This window comes from Mycteria americana, chromosome 5 (genome assembly GCF_035582795.1).
Source record: "Mycteria americana isolate JAX WOST 10 ecotype Jacksonville Zoo and Gardens chromosome 5, USCA_MyAme_1.0, whole genome shotgun sequence".
Lineage (NCBI taxonomy): Eukaryota > Metazoa > Chordata > Aves > Ciconiiformes > Ciconiidae > Mycteria > Mycteria americana.
In genome coordinates, this window is record NC_134369.1 from 1984097 (window position 1) to 2001952 (window position 17856).

Genomic DNA, 17856 nt, shown 5'->3' on the forward strand with positions numbered 1-17856 from the left:
GACCCCCCGGCAGCCCAGCTGGAGGGTGCCCGGGAGAATTGGGGTGCCCTGGGGAGCAGAGGGTGCAGGGCAGCCCGGCAGCGGCCGCAGCCCCGGGTCGGGGGCACAGGCATGCGGGTGCTCGCCCTATTCCCCCCCAGCACGCCCAGCTCCCCTTTTTGGGGGGGTGACCAACGCCGGCCGGCAGCAGCCGGCATCCCCGGGGAGGGGGTGTAGCGAGAGAAGGTGACAAAAGGGTCCCCGGGCACCGTCCCCAGCGCTGCTGCGGCACGCCAGGCACGGCGAGGGAGAGCACCCGCGGCTGGCCTGGCTGCGCCCTTCCCCACGCACGGCACCGGGGCGATGCGTCGGTGCCCCTCAGCAGATCGCGTCCCCCCCTTTTCAGCTCCACGTCTCCCCATTTCCCTCGTCGGGGGGTGCAGAGACCCCTCCTGCAGCCCGGCTCAGCCCACCGCCAGCACGCGAAGACCGACAACCGCCGCGCGCTCTCCCGGCCCTCCTTCCCAGCCGTCTTCTCCATCCTGAAGACCCCTCGCCCGCTCAGCCCCCCGCCCCGGGCATCCTCCTTGCCCTTTCCCAGCCCCCCTCCGGGGCTCCAGCATCCTTCCGGGACGCGGGACCCAGCCCTGGTGTTCGGGGTGTGGGTGCTCCCCGGCTTTACCCGGGGCCGTAAAGCAGCCCCGCTCCCCCAGCGGCTCCTCTCCCCCAAATCGCCGGCGTTTCATGGACCCCCCAAGATCTCTGCCCAACATGGAGATGCCCTTTCCTGCGCCACCCCATGCCTTGTCCCCAGGGGCCCTTCCCCTCTAAGGGGGGCTGCCGAGAGGAGCCCCGTGGTCCTTCGGCCCGTGCCCACCCCGAGGAGCAGGCAGGGGAGCATCCACGGGGCGGGGAGCAGGTAGGCACGGGAGGTCCGCCCTGTGCCCGGTGGGGTGGTCTGGCACGGGGGTCTCCCCGGGGAACATTCGCAGTTGAAGAGAGCCAGAGCTTTCCGAGCAGTGCCGGTGACGCCGGGCAAGAGGGGCTCGTCCCGGGCTCCCCACCTCTTCCTCGGGGACGGCTGCGGCTGCAGCGGACGCCATAAACAAGAGCTGCCGGGTGCCGAGCCCCGAACGAGCCAGGGCCAGGGGCTTCCTCCGAGACGCTGCCGGCGGCCACGGGGCACGGATGTCCCCCTACCCTTCGAGCCCCCCAACCCTCCCCATGACGGCGGAGAGGCGGCACGGGGGCACAGGGCACCTCGCCCCGGCCGCGTGGCACTCGCCGTGCCGTCCCTCAGGGTACCCGGCTCCCGGCGGGCCCCGTCCTCACCGGCACGGGACGGCGGCTGCCAGCCGTTGCCGCGGCGTTTCTCCCGCCTGCGCTGCCACCCTTTTTACGGCCCCTCGGTCACCGCCACCTTCCTGGCTCGCCAGCACCCCGTGTCCCCCAGCGGGTCCCTCCCCATCACCCCGCGGGGGTCCCCACACCCTCTCGGGTCCCTGCCACCCGCTGTCCCCAGCCCTGAGAGGTACCCGCTCCTCCCCAGGAGGTTTCAGGGCTGCAAATGCGTAGAAGGACACGTATAGAGAAGAGACACCTTTCCGCAGAGCCTTAAAAACACCTATTCCTGCGTTTCCAGAGAAAGCCGCGCAGCAAAGCGGCAGGAAAACCTTGAAAGCGCGTGGGAAAATGCTCCGGGTTTAAAGATTGCGGGGCTCTGGGTTATCGCTGTGCTAATCCCCGATTTCACGGGAAGGGGCGGCGGCAGGAGGCTGGCCCCCACCCAGCGGCAGCGCGGCACGATGCTCTGGGTAAAGCAAAAAAAAAGAGCCTGATGCCGGTGGAGGGTGAGCAAGGAGGGGACCACCGTGCCGGGCAAAGACAGAGGGACCTGCCAGCCTGCTTGGGGGGGGGGGACGGACAGAGCTTCGTGGTGGCCCCCCCGGGGCTGGAGAGGCTCCCGGTATGGGAGGTTCCAGAGCCACGGGTGAGGAGCTGGAGCCGTAATGGGTTGTGAACGCAGGGTGAGCGGAGACAGCCTGTTCATCCCGCTCCCTCGATCTCTGGGGCTTTTCCTACCGAACCAGCTCATTATTTTTTCAGAGCTGGGAACAGAAATAACTGACAGCGAGTGAATAATCCATGAGGCTTTGGCTGAGCAACGTGAGCATTGTCAGGGCAGCGGGGAGGTGGCGGGGGGGGGGCTGGGGGGGGGGAAGCTGTTGAAAGAAGAAAGAAAACATTTAACTCAACCCAAAACTAAAGAGATGGCTCAAACAGACGCTCCCTGACCCCGCGCTGCCGCTGGAGCCGAGCTTTGGGGGCAGCCGCTGTCCCCAGATCGTGATTTTTGAGGGACTGCAGCACGGGTGAGGTTTGGGAGAGCTTATCAGGTCCCTCAGCCCCGTCCCCGTCGCACGGGATCGCCCAGCCGCGTTTGCAGCCTCGCGGGGACAGGGAGCACGTGCCACCGGTGTCCCCGCGTCACCCAAGGAGCGGCCCCAGCCCGGGGGCAGCTCCTCGGCCGGTGGAAGAACCCGGAGCTGCTGCCGTCACCGTCGTCGCCGCCGGCCGACCAGCCGCTCCAGCGGCACTAAATATAGCCAGCTGTGCCGCTACGTATATAAGGGGGGGGGATTTAGGGTGGCAGATTTCCTTAGGGGGGGAGCAGGTACCGGGGGGACCGTCACGTCTCACCATCTCCAGCGGGACCAGATGAGGGTGATGGGCACGGGAGAGGGCTGAAGCCGGGCAGAACGAGCCCCTTGCCTGACGGAGAGCGGCTCTGCGGGTGGGATTTGCAGGTCCCACGCTGAGAAATCCCCCAAACGAGGAGACACAGGCCTGGCCGGAGCGTTTATTTTAAAGATAAAATAAAGCCAATGGGGTACGAGCCGAGATAGATGGTCCAGCTACCCACGCGGCTCCCGGCATACGTCGGGGTCTCTATAAGCTACGTGGCCACCGGACCTCAAGGGGGTCCTGAACCCCCCCGTGAATGAACCCCAGCAGCCAACCGGGTATTTACGGGCAGAAACACCCCGTGAAGCCCCGAGATGACCCCCCCCTGCGGAGAAGCCCCTTCTCCAAAGCAGCCCCTCTTTGAGACCTAACGCAGGGGCAGGAGGATGGGGGCAAAGGCGGGGTGCTTGCTGGCTTTCGGGAGGGGGTACCAGCGTGTCCCGGCCTGCAGCGCAGCGGGAGGAGGACGCCGCAGCCCTGGACGCGGGGAGCCGGCTGGGGACGCTTTCGGGAGCGTGGGAGGCAGGACCCCACACCGCCGTCCTCGGGGCCAGCGCCTCGCTAGACTTCAGGGGTGACCGGCTGCAAAGAAACCCAAGAGCTGCTGCTTCTGGGAGGGGACAGGGCTGGGGCTGGCCCCCCCGGCACCCACCGCCCCGCGGGCTCTGCAGGGGGTCCAGCCTCTCCTCCGCCCCCCAAACCCACCCGTGCCTGGAGCAGCGCCCGGGGCAGCGAGGCGGAGGTGCCGGGGTGCTCCCCGGGGACGGGGGTGACATGCTTTTCTGGGGCGGGGGGAGGCACCGGCGGCAGTGGGAAGAGGTCTGTCATGCAGGCAGGGGTCGGACGCTGCTCCCGGGAGCCGGCCCGGCCCCCGCTCCGCTTCTAGCTGGGCTCTTCTTTGGGGTCGTAGATCACCTCGGTGTAGCTGGGCGGCTGGGGCAGGTCAGCCAGCGGCACTGCCAGGTCCACCCGTGTGGCGCTGGGCACAATCAGCATGGCCTGGGGGAGAGCAGGGGGGGACGGTGCTGGGGGTCCGGCCGGGGCTCAGCCCGGTGCCCTTCGCCCCCCTGCCATACCTCGTTGGAGCTGAGGCGGGTGGCCCGGCACCAGAAATTGGCGGTGGCCACGGCGATGCAGAACTCCAGGATGGTGAAGATGAGCAGCACGATGGAAATCCCGTTCCCTGCGAGCTCCAGGACGGGGAAAGCCCCATCAGCAGCGCCCAGGAGGAGGAAACCCGGGCTCGGCCCCGCAGGGTGGACCCCACCCCACATTTTGGGGCTTCCCTCCACCGTCTCCCACCGCTCCTAAGCAGTGCAGCCCCGGCTCCGCGGGCGCCGAGGTCTCGCTCGGAGCCTTCCGCCTCGCCGCTTTTACGGCTTGCGGGAGAGAAACAGGCGTTTCCGGGGCGTGAGTCATCTCCCAAGGTATCAGCCTAAAATAGGTCAGGCGCACGGTGCCGCACTGGCAGACAGCCCCGTGGTTGGGATGCCACCGGCCGCGGGCTCCCCGCTCCCCAACAGCGACGGGACTGAACCCCGTCGAGGAGCCTGGCAAAGCCCCAGCCCAAAAAAAGGGCTCAGGCAGCACGCAGGGGGGAGGCGTGACAGCCCCCGGCGGGGATGGAGGGACGGAGAAGGGGACAGGGGAGGTTCCCAAAAGGCTTAGCCCTGTCCGGGCAGGCTCAGCCAGCCCTGCGCGCCGCTGCTCCGAAAGCGGAGCCTGGGGGGGGACCGGCCATGCCCCCGCTTACCAGGACAAGATAGCTGTAGTAGTCAAAGCCGGAGCGGTAGAGCCCGTTCAGATTGAGGTCTACGATGAAGGCGACGATGCCCAGCAGAGCGAAGATGGCGCTGATGATGTTCATGGTCTGGCTGCCCTTCACCTGCGGGCGCGGAGAGGCTTTGGGGACGGCTTTGGGGCAGGCGTCAGACCCCAAAGCCCGTGGGGACGCCCACCGCCCCGGCTCTGCGGCACTGCCCGGGCCGAGCCCCGGGGAAGCGGCCGCGGGTAACAGCTCAGGCTGCCTTTGGGGTTTTTTTTTTTTCCTTCCTATTGCTCATTTCTAGAAATAACCCCGGCACAAGCTTCAAATGCGGCTTTGCCCCGAGGGGTTTCACCACCTGCCTGCCCCCCTCCTCCAGCAGCGGCGGGGATCCCCGGGGACACTCACCGCACACTCCGTGGGGCTCTTCTCCGCCCCGATGGAGAGGCAGCCCGAGATGATGAACTGCGCCGGGAGAGAGGGGGACGGTCAGCCACCACCGAGGTCACCCCGAGCTCCCCAAACCCGTGCAGCCACGGGGCACGAAACACCCACCCAGCACGCACAAGCTGCCCCCGGCCGCGGCCCCACGGCTCTCAGGGGCACGGCGATCACCCCCTTGGGCATTGGTGGTCCTTGAGTTTTACAGCTGCTGAAACAGAACCCGTTGTCCCCGGTCCCTGCGAGCCCCGGGGACTCTGGTGGGCATCCCTCCCTGGTGGGCATCCATCCCCCGTGGGTATCCTTCCCCGGTGGGCATCCCTCCCTGGTGGGCATCCCTCCCTGGTGGGCATCCTTCCCCGGTGGGCATCCCTCCCCGGCCCCACGCTACACACAGACACGCCGCCCAAGAAGGGGATCTCTCCGATGACGAAGACGGAGGTGTAGACGTTGGTGAGCGTCGTCAGGACGATCCCGAAGCCGATGTGCATGAAGCCGGTCATGATCTGGATGGTCTGTGGGACGGGGCAGGGCGAGAGTGGGGCCAACTCACACCCCCCCCACACCCACCCGGGGGATGGGGGGGTCCCGCTCCCCGAGCCGCAGCATCCCCCGGGGCACCAGCAGGAGGGGCAGAAACCTCCGGGGGGTGAGGGGTATTTTCCAGGGGTGCCAGCCCCCCGCCCCCCCCCCCCCCCCAAAGCCTCCCCCCGCCCCCGACTCACCCCCATCACTCGGTTCTTGCCCTTGGGCAGCGTCTCGGCCGTGTACATCACGGCGCGGCTGCCCAGCCGCAGGTTCCCCATCCCCTGCATGGAGGCAGCGGGGGGCAGCGGGGACCCCCCCCCCCATCCCGGAGCAGCCCGGTCCCCGCCGGGGCCGCCCCCGCCCCACCCCGCCCCGCCGGGCGCCCATTGGTGCGGCGGGGCTGATGTCAGAGGCTGCGGCATCCCCGGGACACCGCCCAGCCCACGCGTGGCCCCCCCACCCACGGGGGGGGGAACGGGACCCCCACTGCCCGGCTTTGCACGCTCGCTGGTGGCCGAGGGACACGGAGCAGATGGGAGATTGGGGGCGGGGGGGGAGGAGGAAGAGGCAGCCCCCCCAAAACCACCCCACTTGTGGGGGCAGCCCCCGTGGGGAGGGGAAAGGGGGGCACCCCAGCTGCGTGGGGAAGGGGGGAGCTGCTCCGTGGTGTGTCATGCCCCCCCCCCCCCCCCCGCCAGGGAAGGGGTCCAGGGCACCGTGACCCCCCGGGGAAAGATGCGCAGACCCCACCCCACAGCGCGCCCAGAGCCACGTGCGAGGGAGATGAGGAAAGCGGGGTGCCAGACCACCCCAAAAGCCCCCCAGTTTTGTGTGTGTATGTGTGTGTGTGTGTGTGTGTGTGTACCCCCCCCCCCCCAGGCACCCCACTCGTGGCTGAGCCAAACCCTGCCGAGAGCTGCGCCCAGCCCCGCTTGCAGCCCAAGGCCGTGTTTACAGGAGCTGGGAAAGAAGAAAGAAAAAAAGCTCTCTGCAGCGAGTTCCTGGAAGAAAGATCCATCAAGGGCCATTAGGCACGAAGCCTCTCCTCCCTGCAGCGCCGGGGCCCGGCCGCTGCCAGGACACGGGCACCGGGGCCGTGGGGACCGGACCTCCCCCCCCCCCTTCCCCGGGCAGGGAGGGTCCCGGGCTGGGCAGCAGCCTGGTTCTGCCCCGAGGAGGTCCTGGGGGCGACAGGCACGTCTCGTCATCATCGCGTCCCCGAGCCCCAGCCAGCCACTTCCCGCCGCGGCGGCTTCGCACCCAGGGTGCTGACCCAGGGTTTCAGGGTGTGCGGCCGGGAGCAGAAGCCAAGAAGGCGAGGTAGGGGAGGAAAAAAAACCCGAAGTCAGTAAATAATTAAAGCGCTGGGGAGGAAGGGGGCCGCACGATACCCCCCTCCCTGCACCCCCTCGTCCTGCAGCTGGCGCTGCCCCGGGGGGGCGAGAGCCGAGGGTCCGCACGGCTCAGCGGTGACCCCGCCACAGCCCCCCGGCAGCCGAGGACAGGCACGGCTCGCTTCCCCCGGCTGGCTCCCGCAGCCTCTCACCGTGCCGGAAAGCGGCACGAGGGCCCTCTGAGCCACGTCCCCGCTAGCCCAGGGACCTGTCCCACCGTGCTTTGGCAAGCGGGAGAGCGGCGAGACCCCTTCAGCCCATTTCCCCCCCCGGCAGCCTAAGGCCACGCAGCCCCACGCCCGGCAGAGCCAGGAGCCGAGGTGCCGGTGAGCCCCCAGGTGGGACGCTACCCCCCCCCCCCCCCCCCCCCAGGCACCTTTCCTTTGCCCCCCAAACTGCCCCAGCTCCCGGCCTCCACCCGAGCATCCCCAGGGGAGGGGGCCGCAGCCGTGCTGGGAGGGGGTGTAGGCTGCGGCGCAGGGCGGCACTGGCTCACCGTGCTGGTGTCCCCGTGTCAGGGACGGACGCTTTTCGCCCACGGCCCGGGCAGAGGGGGTACCAGCACTCTGCCCCCCCCCCCCCCCCAAGTTGGCCGGCTCCCAGGGAGTCACGGCACAGGAGCCACGCTTGCCGGGGACCCAGCCCTCCTTGCCACCCCACGGTGGGCAGGGTGGGCTGTCCGGCAGCACCCCAGAGAGGCCAGTGGGACCCTTTGGGGTACACAGAGGCACTGGGGACATGTCACATCCCCCCCCACCCACTCACCCCGAGCACCCAGGGGAGTACACGGTCCCCACAGCGACCCTGGCACAGCCTTTCTGCCACAGGTTTATTTCTAAAACAAGGAGGCTCACACAACGACAGGAGCGGCAGGAGCAAGGGGGGTCCCGGGGGTGGCCCCGGCACCGCCGGCTGCGGTGGGGGCCATGGCCACAGCGCAGGGTTCCCCTGGGGCTGTTTCGGGGTCTCCCACCCGGCGCCCGCTCCGGTGCCGCTGCACCGAGCAGTAGCAGCCAGCCATGCCCACGGCGGCTAGGATGGAGCACATGGCCACCATGGCCAGCATGGTGCCGGGGACGGGGAGAGCCGGCCCTGCGGGGAGAGGCAGCAGGGTGAGGGGTACGGCAGGGTCACCCCAGCCACCCCCCGGCACCCTGGGACAGCCCCCACTCACCTGCGTCCCTCTTCCCGCCCCGCACCACGGGGACCGAGGGGCGGCGAGGCAGTGCCGTGCTGGGCTCCGGTGCCGTGGGGAGCCCCGTGGGGGCCGGGGACGAGCTGGGCAGAGCCGAGAGCAGCTCCAGGGGACCGAGGCGGATGCTGGCTTCCCCCAGGAGCCCTGCAAGAAGCCCATCAGGCACCACCGGCTACAGGCATCCCCCGTAGGGCTCGTGGACGTCACCGAGGGGGTCCTCTTACCTCCGCTGCCGGCCAGCCGGCGCTGCCGCCGGCCCCCGCAGCCGGCTGGAGAGCCACAGCACGAGCAGTCGGCCCCATCCGGCGATCGCCAGGCGGCTGCCACGCGGTCGTAGGAACAGGCTTTGCCGGAGGCGCTGCCAGCCCCCTCTGCCACAGCCTTCAGGTGACAGCGGAGGTAGATCTGCAGGGACGAGCATCCTCCTGCCCCACGGCTCTCCGCCGATCACCCCCAGCCACCCCCTCCCCACACCGGTGGGTGGGTGGGTGGGTGGGTGTCACCCCGCACCCCCAGACCCCGCCGGCGCAAACCTGGCTGCCGGAGACGTTTGGGAAGAGGAAGGTGTCCAGCTGGAAGCGGAGGAAGCGGTCTCCACGCTGGGGTAGGAAGCGGGAGCGGCCAAGCTGCCCATCCAGCAGGCACCTGCCGGGATGGGGAGGCTGGGTGAGACGGGCACCCAGTCGCGGGGTCCCGGCGAGGAGGGAGAGCGGCAATTCGGGGCGGCAACCGCCACCCCGTGCCCAGCTCGGGCGCTCACCCGTTGTCGGCGATAACCTCGTATTTCGGCCACGCTGCCGCGCTCGGGCTGGCCACGCACTTGTCCACGAAGACCCTCAGGGGCAGGCGGGGGTCGGTGCTCACCGACGCCTCGATATTGATCAGCTCCCCCAGGGAATAGGTGGGCTGGAGCAGGCGGGAGGACCAGGTACCTGGAAGGTACGTGGCTGTGGCTGCCCCGAGCATCGCCCCGGGGCCCTGGCCAGGCAGGGGGGTCCCCCTGTGTGGGGGGGATACAGGGGAACGAGGGGGTCTGGGGCTCCCCCACTCACCGTCATACACGTCCAGGGCGAAACGCAAGCGTCTCCGGTGAGCGACGGTGGAGCCGAAGGGGACCCAGGTGGGCTGGACGGCCCCGGATGAAACGCTGCCCGTCCTGCACCACGGAGCAGCCTCGAGTGGGGCGACGGGCTCCCAGGGGCGGGCAGGACACCCCTGCCTGCCACGTCCCCCACAGGCAGGCACCCCCCCACCACCACCCCCCGCACCCTCCCTGCCCAGGATGGGCTGGTGGACCGGGCACCGAGGGGTCCCATCATGAATCACACCCGCTCCGTGGGTGCAGGGGGCTCAGCCGGAGCCCGGCTCCACGGGGGTCCCCGCTTACCTGGGGTAGTAACAGTCCACGGGGAGGAAGAAGGGTCTGGTGCGAGCCACGGGGCCCCCGGCTGAGGAACGGTAGTGGAGGACGTTGCTGTAGCGGATGCTGTCTGGGAGGAGCTGGGGGAACAAGCAGACATGGGGCTGGAGGTGTCACCAAGCTCAGAGGGGGTGTCCCCTCCCTGTCCTCAGCACCCCGAGAAGGATGCTGCCAGCCCAGGAGCCAGAAAGCTCCTCGGCACAGGTTTCGGGTCATCGGTAACGGTCCCGCTCGCCTTAACCGGCGCTCCCACCCTCACACAAAGAGGGTGGCCGTCCCCGTGGGTGCTGCCGGGGACCCTCCCCATGGGGACCACGCCAGGGGGAAGGCAGGACCCGGGGGTCCAGCCCTGGAGCTCACCCAACACATGGGTGCGGCGACAACGATGGCACCCTGGGCAGAGGGGTGGTTGCGGAGGACCCGCTACGCCTGGCCCACGCGGTTTCCTTCCCAGCCGCGGGGACTTCGGCAGTCACGGCCGAGGATGCCCTGACGCTGTCCCTCCCCTGCGGGACACGGTCTCCCCGCTTCCGTCCTACACCCGCCCCGAGGAGGAGCACGCTGCCACAGCACCTCCGTCACGGATACGTGCTCACCCCGGCTCCTCACCTCCAGGGTGGTCCCGCAGCCCATGAGCGGGTGCTCCAGCCGGTACCTGTCCCCGTCAACGGCGGTCACTCCGCAGCTGGATCCCAGCGTCAGCTCCCCGCTAGCCACACGGCTCCCCAGGAGGCCAGCCGGCACCGCCACGGAGAGCCACGCGCGGCCGCACGTAACAGAGACTGCGGCAGGGCGAGGAGAGGGAAGGCTGAGCCAGCTCGCTGGGGACCCCCGGGCTGCCCGCTCCCGGGGGAGCGAGCCAGGCAAGCCCCCAGTACAGATTTCTCCTCGAATTCCCCCGTTTTAACATTTACAGACTTGGGGAGGACAGGGAAGGAGGTGGCCCCGGGGGCTGAGCTGCTTTGTGCTGTCACCCCAGGGCACCGACGTGGCTGCGACGCCCCTGCAGCGTCCCCGCGGGGAGACCGGGGAGATGCAGGACCCACCCCAGGGCTTCCCTCGCTCTGGATCCGGCCTCTCAGCCCCAAATCTGGGGCTGGACCCACAGACCTGCCCTGCCCGGGGTGGAGAGGAGCCCGTGGTCCTCCTCCGCCGGCAGCCAGCCGTCCCCCGTGCCCACCACCCCGCAGCAAGCAGCCCAGCCCGGGGGGCACTGCCCGTTCCCCCTGCCCAAGGGAGGGCAGCCAGACCCAGCGGGACTCCCCCAAACCAGCCCCTTACCCAGGGCATCCTGCGCCCAGGCTGCAGCCACAAGAAAGAGCACAAACCACCTTCTCCTGAGAGCCTTCATCGTGATGGAGGAGGAGGAGGAAGAGGAGGGGCAGCCTCCACTGATGGCTTTTACACCTGGGGCCGAGGTCGGCGGCCGCGGCTCTCCCAATGGGAGGCTGGGTGGTCCCCGCAGCCCCACGCCCAGCCCCTCGCACCCACCTGGGGCCCGTCTCCGCAGAGCTCTCCTCCTCCCCGGGGACAAAGCGAGGGCCCCGGTCCCTGTCCCTGTCCTTGCCCCAGCCCTGCTCCTTCCCCTGGTCCTGCTCCCTGTCCCCGCCTGGGGGGTGATGGAGAAGGTGGGGGTCCATCTCCGGCCACGTGCTGCCCTCCTCGCCCCAAAAGCAGGCTGGCCACGGCGACGAGCACGTCCTTGGGACACCCTCCCGCTGCAGAGCTTCTGGGGAAACTGAGGCACGGACGGGCACTGACCCCTGTCCCTCGGGCTCTGCCGGGACGAGGGGGCACACGGCTCGCCCAGGCACCCCCAGCCCGCCCTCCCCTCCGGGCTCCGGCGTGGGAAGGGGTGATGGTGGGGACACCGAGGCGGGGCTCTCCTGGGGAGGGGACCCTCTCCCCCGTGGGAGCCCCCGACACCCCTATAGCCCAGCACCCCGTGGTGAGCAGCCCGGGGCAGAAGACGACCCGCTCGGTGGACCCGGAGCTGCCCCCAAACCCCCCCCCCCCCCCCATCCTGCTCGCCCCACGGCCCTGCCCAGAGCGTGGCGCTGGCGGCAGAGCTGCCGCGTAACCGTGGCCGCTACGCGGTCACCCACGCCGGTAAGGAAGGTCCCCGCCGGCGCGCTGCGTCCCAGGTGCAGAATCTGGCATTTGTTCTTGTTAAATTTCCCTGCCGGTGACGGCTGCGCCAGGCTCCCCCCCAGGCAGGGGCTCTCGTCCTTCCAGAGAGTCACTGGCACCTCCTGGTTTGGTATCCCCGGCAAACTCGGTACGGGCGGGTCCAGCTGCGGTGACTGGTCTCCGGCCAGCTGTAGCCCCCTTCCCCACGCCCCTCCGAGCCCCGTCCAGCCAGTTCTTCACCCAGCGCGCCCTGTACCGGCTCATCTCGCAGCCGGACGCCTTATCCAGAAGGATGCTGTGAAGGACAGGCTCAAAAGCTTTCCTAAAATCCAGAAAAATAACATCCACCACCTTCCCGTCACCCGTGAGGTGGGTGACCTTACCGGAGCGGGATATGAAATCAATGAGACGGGATTTTCCCTTCGTCGACCCGTGCTGACCGTGCCCGGTGACGGCATTGTCCTTTAAACGCTTTTCCGTAGCACCCGGGATGACCTTCTCCGTAATTTTTCCAGGTACTAAGGTTAGACTAACAGGGCTGTAGTTTCCCGGAAAGTACAAGCCCTTCTCGTAAACTGGGATACGGCCGGCGAGCTTCCAGCCAGCGGGGACCTCTCCAGGCACCCGGATCGAGACCTGGGGGGGGGGTCATTCCTGCTGCGACACCCACCAGCTCCTTCAGTACCCTGGGGTGAATCCCATCCGGCCCCGCAAGCTCACGGACGTTCAACCGGTACCAAAAAAAAAAAAAGGCAAGTTTGGAAGTTTGGCACCTTTTCCGGAGCACGACCCCTCTGCCCCTGAGGTTGTTTCTGGAACTCCACAGAGAGCTGTAGCACAAGACCGTGCATCGCTGCTGCCGTTTCAGCCTTCGCAATGACACGCAGCGGCCGGCAAAAGCGGTTAAAAAATTTGCTCCACAATTCCGATTGGAAACGGAAAGAGAAATATCAATTTGACATTAACGTTGGGGTTTGGGGTTTTTTTTTTCCCCCCCCCTGTATTTTTTCCCATCAAATAGTTGTGTTTCTCTTGCTCGTCCTGCGTCTCATTCAGCTGTTTGCCTGAGGCTACGCTGAATGAACGAACATGAAGGAAGCTCCGGGAAATGCATTTGACTGTTCGCGGCGGTGGAAAAAAAAAGCTTAAAAATGTGAGTAAAGTAATTGCTACAGGGGTAGCAACTGTAAAATAAAGAGAAGGGAAGCCACTACATAGTACCAGAAGTTGTTCAGGGCGTTTTCTCCTGAACCCAGCCGGCCTGAGGCTCTCACTCGGGATTTTGGGGTGTTTTGGAGCAGGTTGGAGGGGACGACGCTTGAATAACCTGGGGAGACCAAAGGAACGCATCAACCGAGGTCCCTTGCGATTTCAGTGCCCTCAAATGGAAAATCACTGCCTCGCAGCCACGACCCTGCAGCTCCGTTCGACACCCTGGGGCACGCAGATAAGCCGGCAGCACTTGGCAGTGCCGCGGCGGCTGCGGAAGGACAGGTGACCGGAGAAGGGCGCCGGCAGCAGCTAAAAGAGGAGGGGACGCCCGGAGAGGCGAGTGCCCACGGGACTCTGCCGGCCTGAGCGGATCTGCTTGCCCCAAGGACGAGAGGATGCTCGGCGTGGCTTTCGGCATCGGGGTCCTGCTGGCCCTGGCGGGCGGCACGGCCGCGCGGGGCTGCGGTGAGCGTCAGTCATCCCGCCGAGACACCGGAGAGGGACCGCCGGCCCTGCGAGGGGCTGCGTGGGGGTCTCTGGTGACCTCCGCCGTGAGTGCCACCGGGGTGCCCGGCCCCTCTCCTTCCAGTCGCCCCAAACCAACTGGTCTCCAAGATGGTGCAGCGCCTGGAGGAATCTGTCAACGTTGAGGAGCCGCCGAACCCCAGCGTCCTGCTGGCCTTGAACCTGGCCACGGCCACCGGCAGTCCCACCTACAAGTGGCTGCTCCAGGAGATACAGGAGGAGGCCGTCAAGAGAGCCCAGAAAGGTAGGGAGGGGCGGGGGGGGGCACCCCTGCCGCGGCACCCGGTCCCGGCAGAGCCCTGGCCAGGGAGCGGGGTGCCAGGTCCCGGCCCGCCGCGCGCCCCGGCCGCTCTCTCGTCCCCGCAGACATGACCTCGGGAGAGGTGGCTCTGTACGTGCTCGCCCTCCTCTCCTCCTGCCGCGACCCCCGGCACGTCGAAGCCCTGGGGCAGACCGTCGACCTGCTCCGTGTCCTGCAGCAGAAAACGGACGTGGAGGTGGCCCGCCTGGGTACGCCGGGACGGGAGGGAGGACCCGGGGTGCCGGGGGAGGCGTTTCCCTCCCCCCCGGCCCGGTCCCCCGTCAGCTCGCCGCATTTTGCAGAGGTGGAGGGCATCCCGAAGACCACCCTGTACAGCGTGAGCCTGGACACCCTGGGCCTGTGCCTGACGGGGGTGGGCAACTACCAAAAGGCCGCCGTGCTCCTGGCCAAGCAGGTGCTGAACCCCAAGAAGCACCTCTCCGTGGGTAAGGGACCTCTCCGGCCCCGCCGTCTCCCCTCTGCTCGCAAAGCCCCGCTCCTTGCGGCTCTGCCCCGGCGGGCTTGGCGGTGACGCCGGGATCTCGCAGACACCCGTGCCGTGGCGGCGCTGGCGCTGGCGTGCACGTATAACCGGACGGAACAGCAGAACGTGCAGGAACTGCTCCGGACGGCACTGTCGACGGTGACCAAGGGCTTCCTCAACGAGCAGGAGAAGAATGACGGCATGATCGGGAACATCTACAGCATGGGGCTGGCCCTGCAGGTACGGGGTGGGTCGCAGCGCCGCGGCCAGCCGGTCCCGCTCCCGGGGCTGCTCACGCCACCTCCCGCCTCCTCCGCAGGCACTGGAAGCCACGGCCAAGTTTTACGCCCCGCAGAAGTGGGACTGCGCCCAGGCCTTCTCCGTGGTGTACAGCCACGACTACCGCCAGCCCATGGCCATCGCCCAGGTCCTGCCGGCCCTCGTGGGCAGATCCTACCTGGAAGCGGCCAGCCTGGACTGCACCACCAGCGCCAGCGTGTCCCCGGGCCCACAGCAGTCCCCGTCCCCAAAGCTGGATGCACCCGGGGTTCACAGAGGTGCGGCTGCTCCCACATGGAGCCCCTCCAGACCCCGCGGGGACGATGCTCCCAGACCCTTCCTGCCCTGTGCCCCGTGGCACCGGGCCAGGGGCCCACCCTGCCCCTCTGCCCTCCCGGCAGCCCTCATCACGGTGCACTACGCCATCGTCAACGAGCTGCAGGGAAAGCACTTCAGGTACGCCACCTCGGTGCGGGTCCCGGCCGGCTCCACGCTGCTCGAGGTGCTGCAGGTGGCAGAGAAGGAGAAACCCAACATCTTTAGGTGAGAATCAGAGGGGCTGGGGCGGGGGGGGATGACGACCGTGGCAGCCCCCCACTGAGCCCTGAGCCCACCCGGCAGCTTCCGGACGGAGTACACGTCCTGGGGCCCCATGGTGGTCTCCATCCACGGGCTGGCCGCCAACCCGGACGACAGGACCTACTGGCAGTTCCTCAGCGGCAGGGACGCCCTCCAGGAAGGTGGGCAGCCCAGGGTTTGGGGCATGGGGGGCCGTACCGGGGGTCGCGGTGCCCCGGCCTCACGCCTGTCCCTCCGCCGCAGGGGTCGGCACCTACAAGCCGCAGGACGGGGAGCACATCCACGCCGTCTTCAGCACCTACTGAAGCCACCGAGGGATGCCTGGTCCCGCCGGGCCCCCCATGGAGGCAATAAAGAGCCATTCGCAGCACTTTTGCCTGTGTGTGTGTGGGTGTCGCCCCGCGGCCCCTCCACCCCTCGGGGGGACACAAGGCCCGGACCCCTGGGTGGGGACAAGGCCTCCGGGAGAGGTTTGGGGCAGGCCCTAGGAGGGGCATGGGAGCCTCGGCGGGACACCGGGGGTGGGGAGGGTCCTTCCCGGCGGGGACCCATGCCCGGCACCGGGTGGGGGGGTGGGGGGCCGGGGGCGACGTCGTGGAGGGACACGGAGGGGGGGGGATTCCGCCGGGCTGCGCCCTCCCGGAACTATAGCTTCCCTCCGCGTTTCCCGGGTGCGTCGGAGGAACGGACCGCTCTACCGGAAGTGTCCCCCGCCGGGCGGCGCCGGGGAGTGGAACCCATGGCGGCGCCCTCCAGGCACTTCCGGCCGCGGCGCGGTGCGGCCCGGCGATGTGGCGATGGCGGCTCCCGCGGTCGCTGACGGCGGGAGGAGGTCGGGGGAGCCCGGGCAGCGCTTCGAGGGGTCGCCGAGGCCGCTGGCTGCCCTGGGCGGCCCGGGAGGGAGCGTGTCCGGGTGCCTGGGGCCCGGCGGGGGACGAGGCGGGGGGGGGGGGGGGCTCTGGCATCGGGTCGCCTGGGCCCCGCCCGCATTAACCGGGAGGCGTTGGGGTCTGGGACTCCCGGGTCAGCTGTGGTGGCCGTGGGGGGATGTTGGGATCCGGCGGAGGGGGGGCGGGTGTCTCTCCCGACGCGGCCGGAGCCGCTCCCGGGAAGCGGGGCCGCCCCCGGGCCCCTCTCCCGGTGCATCAGCCCCCGCTCTGTCCCCCAGGTCCCGGCGGCGTCGTCGTCCCCCGGGCGGGCCTGAAGAAGTACGTGCTGCCCCCGGACTACAGCGGTAAGGGGGGGCGTGTGAGGGGAGAGCCCCCCCCGGGGATGGCGGGGACACCCCCCAATCTGCTGCCGCCTGCGCCCCCCTGCACCGGGGCGTCCTGGGGCCGGTGACCCTCACGCGCGTGTCCCCCGGCAGGTATCATCTTCCCGGAGAGGACGAAGCTGAAGTTCATGGACAAGGTCCCAGCGGTGCCCAAGGTCAGGCGGGAGCCCCGGCGGCTGCGTGACATCCGTGGCCCGTCCCAGGTGGCCACCGACTTCACCCAGGGGCAGTACGGGATCATGGTGAGCGGGAGGGGGCCCTGCTCCCCGCAGCCGGAGCCGAGGGGGTGGCGAGGGGGAAGCCCGGAGAGGCCGAGGGCTGCGTTTGGGCAGCCTGGGCAGGAGTGGGGAGGGTGCAGGAGGTGGGCACCCCCGGGCTGGAGACCCCCGTCTGGTGCTGAGCCCTCCCGTGGGCGGTGAAAACTCCAAACAAACCAGCAACCGGAGGGGACCGGTCCCAAACTGGCTCCGAAAAGCTGGATCGACTGGGCTACCTCCGTCAGGAAGGGCCTCGGTTTCCCCAACGAGGGGATAAGGAACATAATACCGAGCTTAAATTGGAAAGGCGGCTTTGAGACGTCCTCAGTGAGGCCGCTCCCCCGCCAAAAGCACGCGGGAAGGCGGGGGGGGACGGCCGCTAGAGCGGGGCAGGACAGGGGAACGTCTGTCCCCCTCGCCCCGCCAGCGCTGGGTCCCTGAGGTGCCCCGTCCTTCCCCCCACAGGCCTTGGGGGGTGGGTACCTCCACTGGGGCCACTTCGAGATGATCCGCCTGACCATCGGCCGCAGCATGGACCCCAAGACCATGTTCGCCATCTGGCGCGTGCCGGCCCCGTACAAGCCGGTGACGCGGAAGAGCCTGGGACATCGCATGGGGGGCGGGAAGGGCCCCATCGACCACTACGTGACGGCGGTGAAGAGCGGGTGTCTGGTGGTGGAGGTAGGCGGGCGCTGCGAGTTCGGGGAGGTGAAGCCCTTCCTCACGCAGGTAGCCAGGAAACTGCCCTTCCCCGCCGTCGCCGTCAGCCGCGACGGCCTCCGGCAGATGCGGCAGGAGGAGGAGGAGAAGAAGCTCAACAACCAAAACCCCTGGACCTTTGAGCGCGTCGTCACCGCCAACATGCTGGGCATGCGCAAGTACCTCAGCCCCTATGACCTGCGCCTGAAGGGACGCTACTGGGGCAAATTCTTCCTGAAACACAGGGTGTAACGAGCAGCTGGGGAGGGGGCCGCCTTAATTAAACCTTCCCACGAGAACCTGCGTCGGCCGCTGTGGTTTTTGGAGGCACAGACACGGGGCCAGGAGCATCCCGGAGGTGATCGGGCATCGGGGCTTGTCTCCCACAGCTGAGACACCCCCCACACACAACGCAACACCCTGGAGCAGAGCGGGGGTGATCTCTTTATTCAGGAGGAGGGCTCCGGCGCGGGTGGCTACGCATCCGAAAAGCCGGCGAGACGGAGAAGTCGCCGCAGATGAGCTCCGAGCGAGGGGAGAGGCTCCTCCTTCCACCCCGAGCAAGGCAGAGCCCTCTACGTCGCCCGCACGCTGCCCCGGGGAGGAACGCGGCTCCTCCGGCCGCTCTGTGCCGCTGAGGAGGGGGCTGC

The 17856-nt window shown here is 68.6% G+C and overlaps 4 protein-coding genes across 4 annotated transcripts; 2 read left to right on the forward strand and 2 right to left on the reverse strand.

Moving 5' to 3' along the window:
• Positions 1–3081: 3081 nt before the first annotated feature.
• On the reverse strand, positions 3082–5801 carry LOC142410021 (membrane-spanning 4-domains subfamily A member 12-like). Its single transcript, XM_075501888.1, has 6 exons — positions 5656–5801; positions 5326–5445; positions 4898–4954; positions 4478–4609; positions 3801–3914; positions 3082–3723 (listed from the first exon to the last, which is right to left on the reverse strand). The coding sequence occupies exons 1-6, from the start codon at positions 5743–5745 to the stop codon at positions 3607–3609; spliced, it is 630 nt and encodes a 209-aa protein (XP_075358003.1). The 5' UTR covers positions 5746–5801; the 3' UTR covers positions 3082–3606.
• A 1890-nt stretch (positions 5802–7691) lies between these two features.
• LOC142410040 (zona pellucida sperm-binding protein 3-like) lies at positions 7692–10933 on the reverse strand. The gene is made up of 9 exons (XM_075501913.1): positions 10749–10933; positions 10077–10249; positions 9435–9547; positions 9100–9203; positions 8808–8979; positions 8581–8692; positions 8272–8452; positions 8027–8191; positions 7692–7944 (listed from the first exon to the last, which is right to left on the reverse strand). Exons 1-9 carry the CDS (start codon positions 10816–10818, stop codon positions 7703–7705), a joined length of 1332 nt encoding a protein of 443 aa, XP_075358028.1. The 5' UTR covers positions 10819–10933; the 3' UTR covers positions 7692–7702.
• A 2271-nt stretch (positions 10934–13204) lies between these two features.
• Positions 13205–15282, forward strand: CBLIF (cobalamin binding intrinsic factor). Its single transcript, XM_075501916.1, has 9 exons — positions 13205–13274; positions 13399–13578; positions 13701–13844; positions 13938–14081; positions 14184–14359; positions 14439–14676; positions 14800–14941; positions 15020–15138; positions 15221–15282. The coding sequence occupies exons 1-9, from the start codon at positions 13205–13207 to the stop codon at positions 15280–15282; spliced, it is 1275 nt and encodes a 424-aa protein (XP_075358031.1).
• A 434-nt stretch (positions 15283–15716) lies between these two features.
• On the forward strand, positions 15717–17505 carry MRPL16 (mitochondrial ribosomal protein L16). Its single transcript, XM_075501880.1, is given in 5 exon segments — positions 15717–15758; positions 15761–15809; positions 16146–16211; positions 16344–16492; positions 16973–17505. Coding segments are annotated over 5 exon segments (792 nt in total). The 3' UTR covers positions 17459–17505.
• Positions 17506–17856: the final 351 nt, after the last annotated feature.